Raw genomic sequence first — 17450 nt, forward strand, 5'->3', positions numbered from 1 at the left:
AACCTTAAATTAAATACCAAGAAGTAGGGAAAAAAGAAGAATGCTTTTCCTTCTGGACTGGAAAAATGAGAAAACGTACGCCCTAAATCCAATTAATAAGAATAACAATAATAATAATAATTAAGGTCGTACAGAGTAATAAAGGTCAAAAAATATCCTCGATCGTAGGAAATTTTATCACGTATCTTTCTATGACTTTTCTTAACTCTGGATAGATGAGCATATTGTCATGCGCTGTGAAAAATGTCTATATATCATGTTTCGCATTTTATTGAATATGTTAATAACACACTCATAAATAGTGTATTTAAATCTGTTAACAGAAAAAATAAATTTTGTTAATTTTGAGTGCTTCAAGGTTGCAAATATTTATTTTGAATACTACCTGTTTGCTTCCGGTCAAAAAATAATATCTGTTTGCTATTAGGTTACTAGCCAAAAATATGAAAAATTAAATTAAACACAAAGAAAATATGCCCAAGTGATTTCTAAATTTCTTATAACACATAGAATACAAAAATCTAGTGAAAAAGTTGGCAAAATGTATAGTTTTTCCGGCCAAAAGCAAATTATATATTGAAAAAATTGTAAAAATTTAGGAAATGACATTGTGGTCATTAAAGATAATATAATTGTGAACGTAGTCAAAATCTTTTCCAGAAAAAAAATCTTATAAATGTGCTTTTCATTTTTCATCCATTCATTTCTAAAATACACTATATGCAGTCAACTTTTGAAACGAGAAATTCATGTTCATTGTATTTTGCATAAATTTTGAGGAGTAGTAATTATTCAGAGTTTATAAATAATTTGACTTAATTCCATATTAAATATCAAAATAAGTATGTCTTGCCTATTATATCAAGGAATGAAACATACTCCTCCGGTCCTTATTATAAGACCCCATTTGACTTTTTATTTGGTCCTAATTATAAGACCCTAATCCATTTTGTCTCTTATATTTATGCATTTTTTCCAAGATAATCCTTCTAATAATGATAGTTTTAGCCAATATACTTAATTAGCGAGGATATTTTAGGAATGACAACACTTATTTATTATAAATAACCAACTTAACTTACTTCCTTAATCTCCTCAAATAAGTCAATTGGGTCTTATAATTAGGACCGGAGGAGTATTAAAAAAATATTTTGTTACATATTTTATATTTTATATTAAATTTTACATCAATGATGAATAGATAGGAGTAAGATAAAATTGGGAAAAAATCTCCGTTAGAAATTTTACTGAAAAGAATGACTGGAATCAGTACGCTGGTACTCTATGTATACACAGATTTACAGGGTATTAATCCTACCTTTCATTCTTACTATAAAAACTATTTGAGAGTTAAATTTAGTTCTAAATATAAAATATCAATTTACTTGGTTTTTTGTTTTTTTAAAATATTCATATTGATGGTAAGGGATTCTTATTAAAGATAATTTCAATATGCACAAGATTGAAAAAGATAGTTCAAAGAGACTAACTCACATTTGTGACATATAACTGACTTAATAAATTTTTAATAAATTTAAATTAATTATTTAGTTCTTATATTAAGGAGTATTTTATATGAATAAAACATATAAAATCTTTTTCCCCCTCAATTTTCCTAGTGATAATAAGAGAAGTTAGAAAAGTAAAAGTAGGACAGTAACAAATATATTAATTAATTTAAAAGGAAATTAGTAGTTGGAAAAAAAGGAAAAATAAATTGAAACTAACAAGCACTGTGAACTGAGAATAATAGCTGCGTTCATAAGTGTTTTTCATGGCAACAAGTAGCTCGCGGCAAGCCTTTTGCAGGAAAATAGAGTAGCCAGTGAGCATATATATTAAAATCTCTAACAATACAATGAAAAATAATGAGGAAGATTCCCCCTAATGGGAGAATTAATTTTCCAATAATTCTTGAAATCTTAAATATAATAAGAATTGTATCAAAAATATTATAATAAAATATATATAGATATGAAAAAATATTATAATAAGAATAATCTAAACGTTCTTATTTTATCAAAATTATTTTTTCTTACAAAATTCATTCTCAGAATAACTTTTTTATTAGTTTTGGTTAGAAACTACTTTCTAAAAGTTTATCCAAATACCTCTTATTTAATATTAAATTCACAGACTATTAAACAATTAACTTGCTAAACTGATTTTTTTTTTTTCCGCCATCAACTGATGGAGCATTCATGAAGAATTTTACCAACGTAATTAGCCACCATGAAGGATGGGCTCAAATCAAATCAAAAGAATACAAGGATAACTAGATAGAAGCTTGAGGATGGCAAGTAATAACAGCAAGGAGGATAAAAACACAAATAACCCAACTGGGACTGGGCACCGAAACAGGGCACGCGAGGAAGTGAGCAGCTTTTCGCTGGGACCTTTTGCTCGTGCCCTTGTAACTTGTTACCACATATTTAATATATATATATATATATATATATATATATAAATACACACACCAGTTGTTGAGTTAGATTTTAATATTATATATAAAACTTATTTATTATATTTATTAATATTTTTTAAATTATTTTTTATTGATACTCTCTGCATCATAATCAAGCAGGAGAGGGAGGAAGATATTAAGATAATAATGATACTATCTCCGATCTTTAATGAAAGAGTTAGTTTAATTTGATTAGATTAAGAAAGTTTGATGAGTTAGTTACTTAAAATAAATAGACGTTATCTTCTTTAAAATATTTTTACTGATCATATATATTATATTGAGTTACCATTTGATAACATTTAACATGTCTAACTATTATAAGAATTACATTAAGAAAAATAGATAAATATAAAAAACAAAACAGATTGAGGTTTTATAATTAAAACTAAATTAAAAATTAAATTAGGTCTTATATTAAGAATTGAAGGTAATATTTTAAAAAAATATATTATATTTTTATAATTAACTTATTTAAGTTTTTTTATAATTAGTTAAATAAGTAGAAAGGAGGGCTGAGTGTATATATATCTTCATCTAACACCATCCCCGAAATGAACAGTGAATGTACGCTCACGCTAGCTTTACTGTCTTCAAAGATCTAGCTTCCAAGTTTCCAACTAAATCTTTCGATGACTGACATAATCTCCCGCCTGATTCCATAAAGAATCAACCTTCATTCTTCTTTCCCCCTCGAAATCCTCTGTCGCTGTTTCCAACCAGAACTCCATATTTCCCTCTCTTGTTTGTATTCTTTACAAATCATTTTCTGTTTCCATATTTGAGGCTTCGCAAGAATCTATACTCTGCTCCAGACTCTCTCGGAACTTTTCTTTTCCTCTGTTACTCTTTTCTCAGGACATGAGATTTGCATTACAGAGCCACTTCTTCTCCAACCACACCTTTGATTGGAAGCTTTGTGTTTCCTCTGTCTGAGGTCTAGTGCTTTTGTTGGCAGGTGTTCAATGAGAAAAGCGGTCAAGAAGCTTACGCCCCATTTACTTCAGTTTCAATACATGCCTATTTTCTGATACGGTAACGGTACTACGGTCTTCCTCCTCCTCTGCTTCTATCTTTTTCCTACTCTGTTCTGTGGCGGGGGGGCATGGCAAAACTTCCCAATATGTTGTCTTTGTGGAACTTGTTGGTGTTGTCACTGGCTTTAAATGTGAGTTTGATCCTGAGAATGGTGTACGAGAGAGAACAAGGCTACAAAGGCTCTTCTTGCTTCAAGAAGCAGGGAGATGGGCATGTCTTTCATGAGGCAAGTTTAACCATATCCTCCTCCTCCTCCTCGTCTTCGTCTTCCAATTTGGCTAATTCTTCTTGTCCCAATCATCCACAAGGCAGCGAAAGAGTGATCAATCTGGACCAGTAAGTACAATAAAGATCGTTTCTACTATATTGGTTTCCTTAATTCCAGAACCCGTTTCGTTTAGTTTTAAAAGGTACTCTGCTGATCTACCGGTGCTCCAACAAACGACATGTCCGGTTCTGTTTTCATGATTAAATCATCATTTTATATCTTATTACTGTTGTTATTACTAATCATCAGCATTATCATCAGTATCAGGTTCAGGGTCAATTTCTGGGTCTGTGCTAGCTAGGGGCCTAGGTGGCTTTTATGTTATCGCTTACGTCTTCAGTGTACTGTGCCGTGCTCTGCCTCTTCCTGCTCTAGTTCTTGGTGAAGACAAGGACAAGTCACGGCTTTAATTTCGATACATCTTTAACTTGGGAATTATGAAGAAGTTCTGACCCATTCGATTTTTATAAAATAACGCATCATTATGTCATCTGTTTGTCTGTTCCCGTCTTCCCGAGTCATAGGGTTGGGGGAAATTGGTTGGGAATTAATGGGCGAGCACTCACGGGCACTACACACAAGTGCTTGTGCTAGCTTAGACCCTAACGTAGCACCAAGCACAGCACCACCATGGGCGGTGCTTATTCACATTTCAATATTTTGGAATTTGGGTTTTTGGGTCGAGTTATTATTCCTATCATATGGAGACTTGTGTATATAATAAACAAGTTAGTAATTTTGAACATCTAGTTTTGTTGAAGAAGGAATTCTAGAGGGGTTTGGTGGGGGCCATGTGCATGAACACACCCTTTTCGGCCATTGTTATGACCTTAAAGACTAGTTACTTAAGTGCGCCTTGGGGTTGTCGTCGGCGTCCCAATTGTGATTTGCACTCAGTTGTGGCTTTCTATGTGTCCTTTTGCGCGTTCCTTTTCCTGTCCCCTTTTTTTTTCCTCCTCATAAGGGTCGTCCGGATTTGCCACTTTGTGGGTCCAAAGGCTATTCATACTTTCTCTGTGCATCCCACAGCCGTTGATATCATGTCTCTATCTAATCATTTGTTTCGATTATACACAGAGAGATCTGCTTTGCTTTTTTTTTTTTTTCCTTCCTTTTTTTGGGGGTTCATCCTCTTTCTTTATTCCCATGCCCTTGTGCCCATACTGTCCTTTAACAACATTTTGACAATTTCTCATAGTAATACAGTATCTTCCCTCCCTTGTCCCACCATTCTTTCATAATTGTTGCAATCTACTCTGCTTTTTTCAAAATTTTCTACCAGAGACCATCGTTTTTTAGGGCAAAGATTGTACTGAGCCGTAGGACCACCTTGTTTCAGCTCATACTGTGCCCGCCTCATCGTAATTTCAATTGGACGCATGGTACGGTTATTGCATAGTGCATATCATATGCTCGATAAAAATTCAAAACCGGGTAGACTCTCATACACACACACACGCATGTCAATTATTTAATTCAATTCAATGTTATAATTTTGAAAATATTGTTGCCTCGTGTTCTACATTGTTTAATGATCTGCATACGACTTCAAGATGTTGACTTGGCGAGCTGATTTATGCAGCGGAGATCCGACAGTTTATGAGACATTTTGGCGGAAAATGGGTGACAAGACCACGATTACAATCCCAGGATGGCAATCCATGAGCTATTTTTCCGATGCCTCCAACATTTGTTGGTTTATGGAGCCTGAGTTAGCGAAGGAGGTGGTAAGGCTGCACAATGTGGTTGGCAATGCCGTCACAGAAGGTCGCCATATTGTAGTTGGGACAGGTTCTTCTCAGCTCTTTCTGGCTGCTCTTTATGCTCTGTCTCCTCCTGATGCAGCTGAACCAATAAGCGTTGTATCCGCCGCGCCATATTACTCGGTGAGTAGACCTCAAAGTTGACTTTAGTTTCATAAACTAAGATAGATACCGTGTGAGCTATTAACTACTCAATGGACTTCATAAACTAAGATTGATACCATGTGAGGTATTAACTACTCATTAGATTTAACTTCCGCGAGATGCACGGGTTTCTTCATTAGCGAAGAGAAATATGAAGAGGAAATGCGGTGGTTTATAACTTATTTTGGTGCTGATTAGGGAATCTAAGCAAAGTGATGATGGCGATTTACTATAAGTAAATATCTTCTTGTGGAATATGGAAAAGTAATTATTTAGTATAGTGGGCAGGGGATTGCATAGCTTTAAATTTATTCCCCACTTCGAGACTGGGAGATTTTTTTAATGAAAAGGAAGGAGAAAAGATAGGCATGTTGTGAGAGGGGCACATATTAATTGTGGAATGCGACTTGTTCCTGACTTCTGCCATATCTTGTGTATCTGCATCCAGTGATAAATTTTCTGCGTCCTTGTGCATCCTCAACTTTCTGGTTGTTTGTCTCCATTAATGTCTGTCTATCTGCCACATATGCACACTTGCATACCTGCACCTGACCATCACATGGATGCTTATGATGACCATTGGCATGTGCTTAGCTGACAGAGAATTTTTTCCCCTCAACACTTTTTGGGAAAATTTTGCGTACTTGAATTTAAAAAGTGGGGTCTTTTGTTTCACTCTTCAAGAAAAGTAAAAAGGAACAAAAGAATACAACTACTACTGATATTATTGACAAACAAAGCAGGAATGCATATATATTCTGAGAATTTAAAGCAAATGATTTTGAGCGGCTCTAAGTTTTAGTTGTGATGGGTTGCAACTCGCAACACTGCAGATTGTTCATACTGTTCAAGATTGGAAAGAAATTAGTCACCTGTCAGTACTCAATAATTTGATATATGACGTATGCACGCTTCAACAAAGAGCTGCATTTGTGTCAGTGTCCGCTTCTTAAAGTTTGATCTATAAATGGCATAGGCTTTATTGCAGGCTATAGACATTTTAACTGATATTAATGGTGGTTTAGGACTGAATTGATGAAGAATTTACTTGCAGTCATACCCTTCAATGACTGATTACCAGAAGTCAGGACTGTACAAATGGGCTGGCGATGCAGATAGTTTTGACAAAGAAGGACCCTACATTGAGCTTGTTACTTCCCCAAACAACCCTGATGGATATGTGAGACGCTCTGTGGTGAACCGAAGCGAAGGATTATTGGTTCATGACCTTGCCTATTACTGGCCACAATATACTCCCATCTCTTCCCCTGCAGATCATGACCTAACTCTTTTCACGGTCTCTAAAAGCACTGGCCATGCTGGAATGCGAATAGGGTAATTTCATAAATAAGAGAAAAACTCCATTTTGGTCCTTGACAGACAGATAGTTCCGTTTTCAAGTCCCTCAAATACCACTACTTGCAATATTTTCTTTTTTATTGTTCTATCCTCATCCAAAATTAAATGTCAGACCTAACAATATGCTCACCAGACCGGTGAGACTTTGCATTTGAGAGATCCTGGGTTCAAGATGCTGGGCGTGCATACATTGGGATATTTAATATATTGTTAAATTTTGGAGGATTAGAAAATGGAAATGTTAATAATTCAGGCGCTGAATTGATATATCTGTCTGGGACCAAAATAGTAGTTTTTGTTTCTAGACAAGAATATACACCTTAAGCACTATACCCTGTATTTGTCCCTTAAAAAATTTCACTTGATGCTGTTGTAGGTGGGCACTTGTGAGAGACCAAGAGGTAGCGAAGAAAATGACTAAATTTATAGAGCTAAATACAATAGGCGTGTCAAAGGATTCGCAGCTGAGAGCCGCCAAGGTTTTAAGGGCAGTGTCCGATAGCTGCGAGCAAGAAAGAAGCTCCCAAGGGGTAGAGTCATTCTTCAAGTTCAGCTACAACCTTATGTCTCAGAGGTGGAAGCAGCTCAGAACAGTAGTTGAACGCAGCGGGATGTTCAGTCTGCCAAGCTTTTCTCCTGCTTTCTGCACCTTCTTCACTCAGGTCCTTGAACCTCAACCTGGTAATGAACAAATCCACGAACCCGTGAACTTCAATCCCAAGATGTGCATGTTCTGTTTTTTAATCTGTAAGACTCTCTTTTTGCAGCTTTCGTGTGGTTGAAGTGTGAGAGGGATATAGAGGACTGTGAGAGTTTTCTTCGAGGGCACAAGATCTTAACTAGAAGTGGGAGGCATTTTGGGGTTTGCCCCAAATACGTGAGAATTAGCATGTTGGACACAGATGAAAATTTCATGCGGTTTTTAGACAGATTATCTGCCATACGGTCATGAATCAAACAAAGAGACGCAAGTGTTTGCAGCTAGGGAGCAGGATTGGATTATTTATGTGGAAGTAGGGAGCTCAGGAGCACAGTTTTGTTGAGCCATGGAGGAAGGAACGTGCTTCGTATATATCTACGAGCCTTGGGTTTCATCTTTTGCCACAACAGCATTAATTTATTAGCCATCTTGGTGCTTATCTGTGCGGTTGATTGGCCAAATCCATTGTGTTTTCATTGGTACTTGAGAAAGAATGAAAGAGGCAGACATTTTTTGTGCAATCCTGTAGAGAGAGAGAGACAGAGAGAGGAGAGAGAGAATTTCAACCACCAATGTCTTGGGACATTCGAAGGTCATGAGCATGATGACATTGGATGGTGCAATTAATTAGAGTTTCATGACCTCTGTTTAATTAACGTCCATCTACCACTTTCTGGTTTCAGTTTATGAGCGTGTCATGTGCGCATGTAAAAAACGTATAAACACTTAGAGGTGGAAATAGATCAGGTGACCAGTCAGGAGTTTGTGACCTGGCCTATAAATGGTTTGGCTTAACCTGAGCTATTCAGGGTGTATTTGGATTGACATTGGGTTATTTAAGGTGTATTTTATGTATTTTTTTAAAACTATTACCACATTAAAGACAAAATTTCAAACACTACTATTCAATAAAGTTTATGCTTTGATAGTCATTTTGTAACTAAACTAACTTTTTTATTAATCATCCAAATAATTTTTAACTTTTTTAACTGACTTTTTTAAAGCACATTGTAGATAATTAATTATATATATAATGGAAAAACATAAATATAAATTAAAATTTATTTGGTCTGAATAAAAGCTCATTATGTAACAAAGGAGATGAGACAGAGGGGAAAATGTGAGGGTAAATCTGGGATTCTCATTTTTAATGATCACCATTTGAAATTATAGTTTGAAAAGTCAGATTTTCCTTCGTTGAGTCCAACTGAGGTTGAAGGCCAGAAGTTGGTTGGAAAAGTTAGCCTAACAAAACAATGTTTTTATTCAACTCAGTTTGCAACCTTAGTTTCACCATTGCCAAGACACTTTTGCCATTGGAAACAACAATCCAAACATGCATTAGATATCAGAACAGGCTCAGGTTTATAAAAATGCCTGTTTACTTTATCAAGCTAAGCTCAGACCTGATAATAAGCCTATTAGGCCTGTCAAGCGGCTTGTGCCTGTTATCTTTTTTTTTTTACGTTAAAATTATAAATGGATAGGAGGGAATCTGCTATTCTGATTGGTTAATTGAGAAAACTCCACTAACATAAAGATGTTATCCAAAGCTTATTGCATGCTTCATTTCATTTTCATTATCTATAATAAAAATAATTGATGTATGTATAATGACACATATTTGAACAGAAAAAGAAAACATAAGTGCATTAAAAAAAATAAAAGTATCATTCATTTATTTGATCCATGTTTTTCATATTAATCTTATATAACATATATACATATATGGAGAGAAAATTGACCTATTATGTTTTAAACTGTATATATGTGTGCTCAATCTAATTCTTATTATAATAGTTGCTTAATTAATTTAAATAAATAAATAATAATAAATGTAAATATTTTGTTTAAAACAACCATGTGTAACAACATGATCAAATATCATTTTATTAGTAAATTAGTTTGAACAAATGATAAATTTAAAATATAAAAAGGACTAAGGAAGTTTCATATTTTAAACTAAATCTAATTATCAACTAATTTTTATATTAGAGGTAGGATGAAATGATATTTTTATACCAGAGTAAAATTATGTTTTCTAATAATTTTTCACATTTGATTTTTTTTGGGCCTAAGGGGACACATTTTACAAATTGTGTTAATTTGATTATTTCATATTTTCTGTTTATGTTTTAGATAAATTGGATTCAATTATTGTAATTTTGAATTGATTTATGTGTATTTGAAATTTGTTATAAAAAAAAAAGCCTCTTAACAGGCCACAAGCCAAGTCAGGCCTGATTACATGCCAGACTCAAGTCGAATAAAAGGCTTTTCATAGGTCACAGGCCGGGCTCAGACTGAATAAAAGGCCTTTCACAGACCGCCGGCCAGGCTCAGGCCAACAAGCCTCACTACAGGTCGAGCCTGTTAAGGGTGAGGCCTGGCCTGACCTGACCTGACCTGTTTCCATCCCTAACACACACGCAAGAGAGGGACAAATGGTTATTTCATTCTTCAATTTTTATGAAGGATATAATATTTCAACGTGCAATTTTTAATCCATATCAATTTTGGAGAGTAGCTCTAGTTAACTTTAGAACAAATATTTACAAATTCAGTTTTATCTAATCTCTCAATTTTTTTTTTGGCTGCCAACTATCTAATCTCTCAATTAATGCCTTATGGAAATGGAACTCAATACCATTATTTATCCATGTGATTCACTTTAACTAGCGACAAAAAGCTTATCGTTGTTATTATTACTTTTGATAGTACATTAATGCAAACAAGCAAATTTAATAATCCTCATTTGAATCTTTACTCTCTTTGATTTAAGTCACATCTAACCATTTCATTGAGTCAAGAAAAAATGATAAATTCATTAAATGTCTCTTAAAATGAAAGAATTTTTTTAAATCTGCTCATATTTCAATCTGTCTTATTTGTCTTCTTAAAATGAAAGAATTTTTTAAAATCTGCTCATATTTCAACCTGTCTTATTTGTCTTCTTAAAATGAAAGAATTTTTTTAAATCTGCTCATGTTTCAATCTGTCTTATTTGTCTTCTTTTTCCAGATATTTGATGTGTACCACTAATAAATAAATGGGAGTATAATTGAAAAATAGTAATTAAGAAAAATAGTAATTAACAACTTTCTAAGTAACTTATACTAAAAATAAAGATTTATTGAATGGCCAAAAAATGATATGGATTTACGAGGACCAATGATGATGATGATTGCAAAACCTTCTTGTTACATCATAACGTATTCGTGTCCAATTTCTGCATTTTTTTTTGCTAAGTACAAGTATTTTTCTATATTTGTTAGAGGCACTATCGGATACTAAATATAGATACATCTTTTAACGGGGATTTAAACCTTAGTTTGTCACGTTGTGAGGAATTAATCATTTATGCTATACCTAACTCCTGCTGATTTGCACTTTTTTTTTTTGTAGACATAAGTATCCTCTTATTAGAAGCAATCCTGTTTAAGACATTATCGTGCTTTAAATGTGGGTATCTCTCTCAGAAAGAATTTGAACTTTGATTTGTCATGCTATGAGAAACTAGCTACTTTTACTAAACCTAATTTATTGGTTTGTTTGCACTTTCAATAAACATCTAAATTTTGCCGTCCCGGGGCTTTCGACCTCTGACCTAAAAGTGAAAAGGGAGGTCCCAATACACATAGTTTTTAATAGCCCAATAAAACTAACAGAAACCATTGATAAATTGGTCAATCCAACATTGAATCTTCAGAAGCAATGGGCCCTTTGTCCGCATCATCTTATAAACAGTACACAGTGATCCACACTTGAAACTGACACAAGAAGAGTTCACTTCTTGGATTGACCAATATAGATGTATGGAGCATGTAAAAAAAGCTTTGTTTTGATTTGTGTGAAAATATTGTTTTTTCTAAATGATTTCATTGGTAATCACTGCAGTAAGAATTTTCCATCTAATATAATTTCAATCGTTTAGATTTAAAATATCCAATTGATAATTTAAAAAATGATAACTAAAAAATTATTTTTATTTTAAATTTTGTATGCAACAAGATTTTTTTAAAAAAAATATAAGTAAAAAAAATTAAATCTCGCCTACCCAGATTAAATTTTCACTTACTTTTTGAATAATGTCAATTTAATTAGTATGTCAATTTAATTAGTGATTTGATAAAAGCAGTGTTAATAAACATGATAATATGGATACAAGCAGTTCTAAAATGACTTTGAAATGGAAATGTATTATTTATTCATCATTTCATATTACCTCTTGTTACTATTTTTTTAATACATGAGTTTGAAATTATTTATTTTGGAACCAGACATTTGTACTTGTAATGGTGCTGCTTACTGTAAATTTTAAATGGGTGGAAAATCGGTCACTCATTTAAACCTAATCATATATAATAACTGTAAATTACATCGTAATATTCCTAGTCTATCTCCCTGCTCGTACAAAATGAAAAAATCACTATAAGTGCCCGAGAAAGAATATGACAATTAAACAGGACAAAACTTCTTGTCATTTCTTACATTAAGACTTAGTTATATATTTTTTTAAGATCGCACAATAACCCCCCCGGGGCCAACAAAAAGGTGTCCATTGAGGATTGGAAAATATATCCCCATGCCCTCAAAAATATAATTATCTAAAAGTTCTAATAACAAGTAACACAAATCTTACTGTCACTTTTTATATTAAAATTTTTCATTGATTTATTATGAATTTGTTTATAATCACGTTAAGATGATATTGCGTTTTCTTGGGAAATAAGGGGTGTCCATTGAGGGTCAGAGAATTCTCACTACTCAGACTATCAATATAAGATGTGCATTGAAAACAACTGAAGTATAATCAACAAGCTATTAGTTAAGATGATCTTATTCCCGTAAAGAAAATACACAAGGTTAAATTCCAGTAAGTGTATTTGTTAGAAGGGTTTTAACCTTAACGTTTAGGACTTGATAAAGATTAGTCTCAAATTCAAAATGACTTGAAGATGCTCTGAATTATTTTTTAAAAAAAACAAGTGAAGCATATCTCACAATATTCTTCTTTATATTCATCATTGATTCACATTGTAATATGTCTAAGTAAGAATGCATACCCTTTAAACGACTGCTGAAAGTTTTAAAGGCAGAATATATGATTGAAAAAGGAAGATCAATATTGAGAAAAAGAAAGCATCTCTATGATTCATCTAGAGGAGAAAGCTAGTTACAAAAATTATTAAAGATAGGAAAAAGAAGAACGTAGAATCTCTTTGACCCCATAAATAATCATAGGTTTGTTTAGAATCGATTAGTGGCACCCATGACGGCCATCATCATTGGAAATCTTATGCCCCATCTTCTTTTAGCATAAAACTATAATTTCTAATAATATTGTCACAAGAATGTGAATATTTTAAAAGGTATGTAGCAGTGGCCTTTAGACGCATATAGAGCACCTTTTTCTACAAACTTTAGTGCATGGCATAACATTAATATGCTTCTCAACCCTATCAATTTGGTGTGTGCTACCTATTACCTATATGTCCATTAAGGAAAATTATTTAATTTTGCATGCATGAATTTGTTTAAAAACTAGACCCATTTTATTGTATATTATATAGAATATAAAAAAAAAGAGTTCTACTAATAGATATTTGTGAATGACACGACTTATTATAAATTTTATATTGACGATGATGATGATTATTGTTCATTAATTTTTTTTTTGGGAAAATTTTTGATAAGCCGGCATAGTGAAGTTTTTACTGAGAAATCAGTGAAGAAACTAATCTCAACAAGCCCAAATTGATCGTCTTTTTCCAGGACAGGCCGTATTATTATTTTATATACATGTAGGCTAAGGCTAGGAGATCTTTATGCCAACTTATTCATGATTTAATGAAATGAACAAGGAATGGAAGATATGGGTGATGACGAAATGGCGGCGTCAAATAATTGTTTGGTGCAAATGATTAATTCCTAATCAAAACTCATGATTTCATTTATTGATAATATAGATTCGTTGAATTGGCTCAAGCATGTATGTTGCTGTCCATTCTCAATTATTTATTTTATTTTAGAGAGTGTTCTAGCTAGTGCTGTGGAATTCTCTTCTCTTCGATGTATATAAATTGATCATAATGTGTTAATTACTTTATTATAACATGTTGGTCATTGTTAGTGATATCTCTCTCTATCTAACACTCACATTATTTTAGGAATGAGAATTTTAGAAAAATCAACTAACTAATTGACCTAACTTTATTAATCTATTCAAATTATTTAAATAATTCTTATATTAAGGAGTTTAGGCAATATGTTGTTTTGTGTTGTAAATTTGCCCTAAATCATACATTAATTTTGTTCCACCCAAACTAAAAAGAACATAAACACGTCCCAAAGTCAAGGCCAAGAGTAGAGTGCAAATGCTACAGGCCCGAACTTCAATGAAAAGCAAAGTAATCCTGGCCATAGGACGTATATTGAAGATAGCTATTCTCCTCTCTTAATATAAAACTTATTTAACTAATTTAATTAGATTAAAAAATTAGGTAAGTTAGTTAATTATAAAAAAAGTGACACATTTTTCCTAAAACACCATAATCATCTTTTTTAATACCTCTCGTATCCTTCTATTTGATTATGGTTGAGGGAATATCCATAGAAATAATTTAGAGAAAATTAATGAATATGAAAAATAATTTTTACACTTAAACTAAAACCAATTCAAAATTACGTTTTATATTAAATAATAGAGGAGTATTTAATTTCACTAAAAAAAAGAACATAATTATTTAAATCATGGACAAGCCGTGTGGGACATTGTATTCTTCAATCAATCAAATTTAATAATTAATAATCTTTGTGACACTGTACCTTTCTGTAACGCGCACTGCCAAATGACATTGACAGCGAGGGCTGGATATCCAAAAAGTTGCCTAAATGAGTAAACTAAGAATCTAGGGTCAGTTTTCTCAGCCTTAAATTATTGGTCAAATTTAAGGACTCGTTAAGTTTTAGTTTTAGTTTTACTTTTTCTTTGGTGCGCACATCGCCCGAGTTTTATTAGTTTTATACCCCAAAAAAAAAAAATTGACCCATTTTTTTTATTTTATTCTCTTTAATTTGAGAAAATGGATCTAGGGTTTCACATAGGAAAAATTATGATAAGATCTCATTTAAGAGAATTAAATATAAAAAAGTCTCATGAAATCATCAAATTATTTTAAAATCTTAAGGGATCTCATTGCAAGATATTGTATTTGTTTAATTATCAAATTGCCCTCACTTTTTTTAAAGTATGTATTAACAACTAAAAAAAAGTCGTTAACAATTTAAGGTGTAACGATTAAGAACAATCGCAGCAGGTATTAATAATATATTTTCTCAAAATATCACAAAAATACAATGCATAGGTTGTTAATAACTGCTGCGATAGTTGTTAATCATTACATTTTAAGTTATTAATAACTGTATTTTCAGTTGTTAATGTATACTCTAAAAAATGACAATTTGATAATTAAACAAATAAAATTTTTTGTAGTGAAATCTATTGGGACTTTAGATTAATTTAATGATTTTAAGAAACTTTTTTATATTTAATTCTTTAAAGTGTAACGTTATTACAATCTTTCCTTTCATACATTACAGTTTAACAAAAGGCGAAGTTTCTCCTTGCAAAATCTTAACTGTAAGCGTCGCCAAATTTGGTCATCAGCAACCACGAATATTATATTTGACAAAAAAAAAATTTGCTAGCAGTTAAGAAAATCTTTAAAAATCAATTTGTACACTTTTAGACGCAAAATGAGTCTACACGTTTGGAGAGTGTTTAAATTGTTGATGGTAGCGATCGAGAAGGTATAAATTCAGTAATTTGAGTAGCAGTTTTGATGTCTTAACTTTAAAAGACAAATAATTGCTATTTACGGACAGTGTAAAGACAATTGAATGACACTCACACATCCACGTACGTATGCTTATTTCAATTACGACTGACTGTAAAATTTAAACACAAAAAGATGAAATTCAAGTATTGGCGCTTATTTGCATTGAGAATCCTTGCCTTTTGTAAATGTTAAATAATTATTGGGTTAATATAATCTTTGATCATTCAAGTTTGCTCTTATTTTGGTTTTGGTCTCTCAAGTTTCAAACTATAAGTCTTAGTCCCTCCAGAGATAATAGTCTAAGTTTTTATTGGATTATAGGAACCAATATTTTAAATAAAGAGAAACTTAAGAGACTAAATTCTATAGTTTGACACTTGAGGGACCAAAGCCAAAATGAGAATAAACTTAAAAAACCAAAGTTTGTATTAACCCATAATTATTTTTTAGGAATTAAGAAAATTAGTTAAATTAATCATATATAAAAAACATATATTGGTTTTTCTAAGATACTCTATTCAATTATTTACATTGAAAACTATCCATTAATAAAAACTCTCATTTGATATGTGCAATCAATAATGATAACTTGAAAAAAAAAAAAGAAAAATCCCAATTAAATCCATCTGAAATAATGAAATTCCAATTAAGGTTTATACTTTTAACAAATTCTTAATTAGGGCAAGAGGCCTAATTAGGGATTTTCAAATGTTGCTAAAAGACCAAAATGCCTCTTTGTAATCAAAAAGGAAAATTGAATGTAGGTGTAAGCCTAATTTTAGTTTTAATTATTCTAGTAGATTTACTAATGAGGATGTGTTCTTTCTTAGACTTTATGTCAAAGTTGTGTTTCGTACTTGTGAATGTTATGTCAACTTTAGAATTTATGACCCTTTAGTTATTTTTTATATAATAAAAATTTGATATTGAATAAATCTTGGAGACCAAAAAATTGAAGATGAATTGATGAGCTCAATGTAATTTTTGAGACAGTAAAATTAATTTTGATAGATATTCAAGAATTTCATGAATCTTTTATTTGATTTTTTCTCACACAAAAAAAAAATCTTTGATCCTGTTAATCTTTGACATTTGAAATCGTAAAATTTTTATTAGTTCCCATATTTTTGTAATTCTATGGATATCTAGAAATTATGTATTTTTTTTATCTTGACTCTTCAATTTTTTTTATTGGCCATAATCGTGATTTTTATTTTTTTTATATGATAATATTTTTGGCCAAATTTTCATATGATAATATTTAAAGAAAAAACATGTTAGTTAAATTCAATTAAAAGAATTAAAACTAAAATTAGGCTTTTTAATTACAGAGGGCATTTTGGTCTTTTAGCAACATTTAGAAATCTCCAATTAAGAATTTGTTAAAAATGTAGGCTTAAATTAGGATTTTTCTATTTCAAATGGATTTAATTAGAATTTTTCCAAAAAAAAAACATAAATATAAGAAATTTAAAGTTAATTGAAATTCAGTTAACGCCTTTTTGAGAAAGAAATGGTTTGTGTTGGTCAATTTGAAAAAGTATAATGGCAAAATTGTCTTTTCCACCTGATTACAAGAGATCTGCATCTCATTCACCGTTCCGAGCTAACAATGTAATGGCCATGCATCTACTTGATGTGATTAGGATTATAAAACGTAATTCCCTTTATTCTATATTACGCCCAACTAAATGTTTGAATCAGTTCGTTAGATTAAGATGACATGTAATCCTCTCTTGCAGTATTGAACTAAACAGGCCATAAATTTCCCATATCTTTTCCCGGAACAAATAACCTAATTATTCAGTGGGTAAGGTGTTTCCTCCCGAAGAGAGATCCTGGTTTCAAAGGATTCTCATGTCCGTGGTGGGTT

At 32.0% G+C, this 17450-nt stretch overlaps 1 protein-coding gene across 1 annotated transcript; it reads left to right on the top strand.

Moving 5' to 3' along the window:
• The first annotated feature begins 3027 nt into the window (after positions 1-3027).
• Positions 3028-8415, top strand: LOC114723193 (tryptophan aminotransferase-related protein 2). Its single transcript, XM_028909356.1, has 5 exons — positions 3028-3838; positions 5353-5656; positions 6732-7012; positions 7413-7717; positions 7804-8415. The coding sequence occupies exons 1-5, from the start codon at positions 3570-3572 to the stop codon at positions 7986-7988; spliced, it is 1344 nt and encodes a 447-aa protein (XP_028765189.1). The 5' UTR covers positions 3028-3569; the 3' UTR covers positions 7989-8415.
• Positions 8416-17450: the final 9035 nt, after the last annotated feature.

Source organism: Neltuma alba, unplaced genomic scaffold (assembly GCF_004799145.2).
Source record: "Neltuma alba isolate B1F8T4 unplaced genomic scaffold, ASM479914v2 tig00012124_pilon, whole genome shotgun sequence".
NCBI classification, from domain to species: domain Eukaryota; kingdom Viridiplantae; phylum Streptophyta; class Magnoliopsida; order Fabales; family Fabaceae; genus Neltuma; species Neltuma alba.

Bases quoted from the DNA above. Each gene is read 5' to 3' on its own strand.
- LOC114723193 (XM_028909356.1), top strand. From the start codon at position 3,570: ATGGCAAAACTTCCCAATATGTTGTCTTTGTGGAACTTGTTGGTGTTG. The intron at 3,839-5,352 runs GTAAGTACAATA...TGATTTATGCAG, and splicing joins AGAGTGATCAATCTGGACCA to CGGAGATCCGACAGTTTATG. The intron at 7,718-7,803 runs GTAATGAACAAA...CTCTTTTTGCAG, and splicing joins GGTCCTTGAACCTCAACCTG to CTTTCGTGTGGTTGAAGTGT.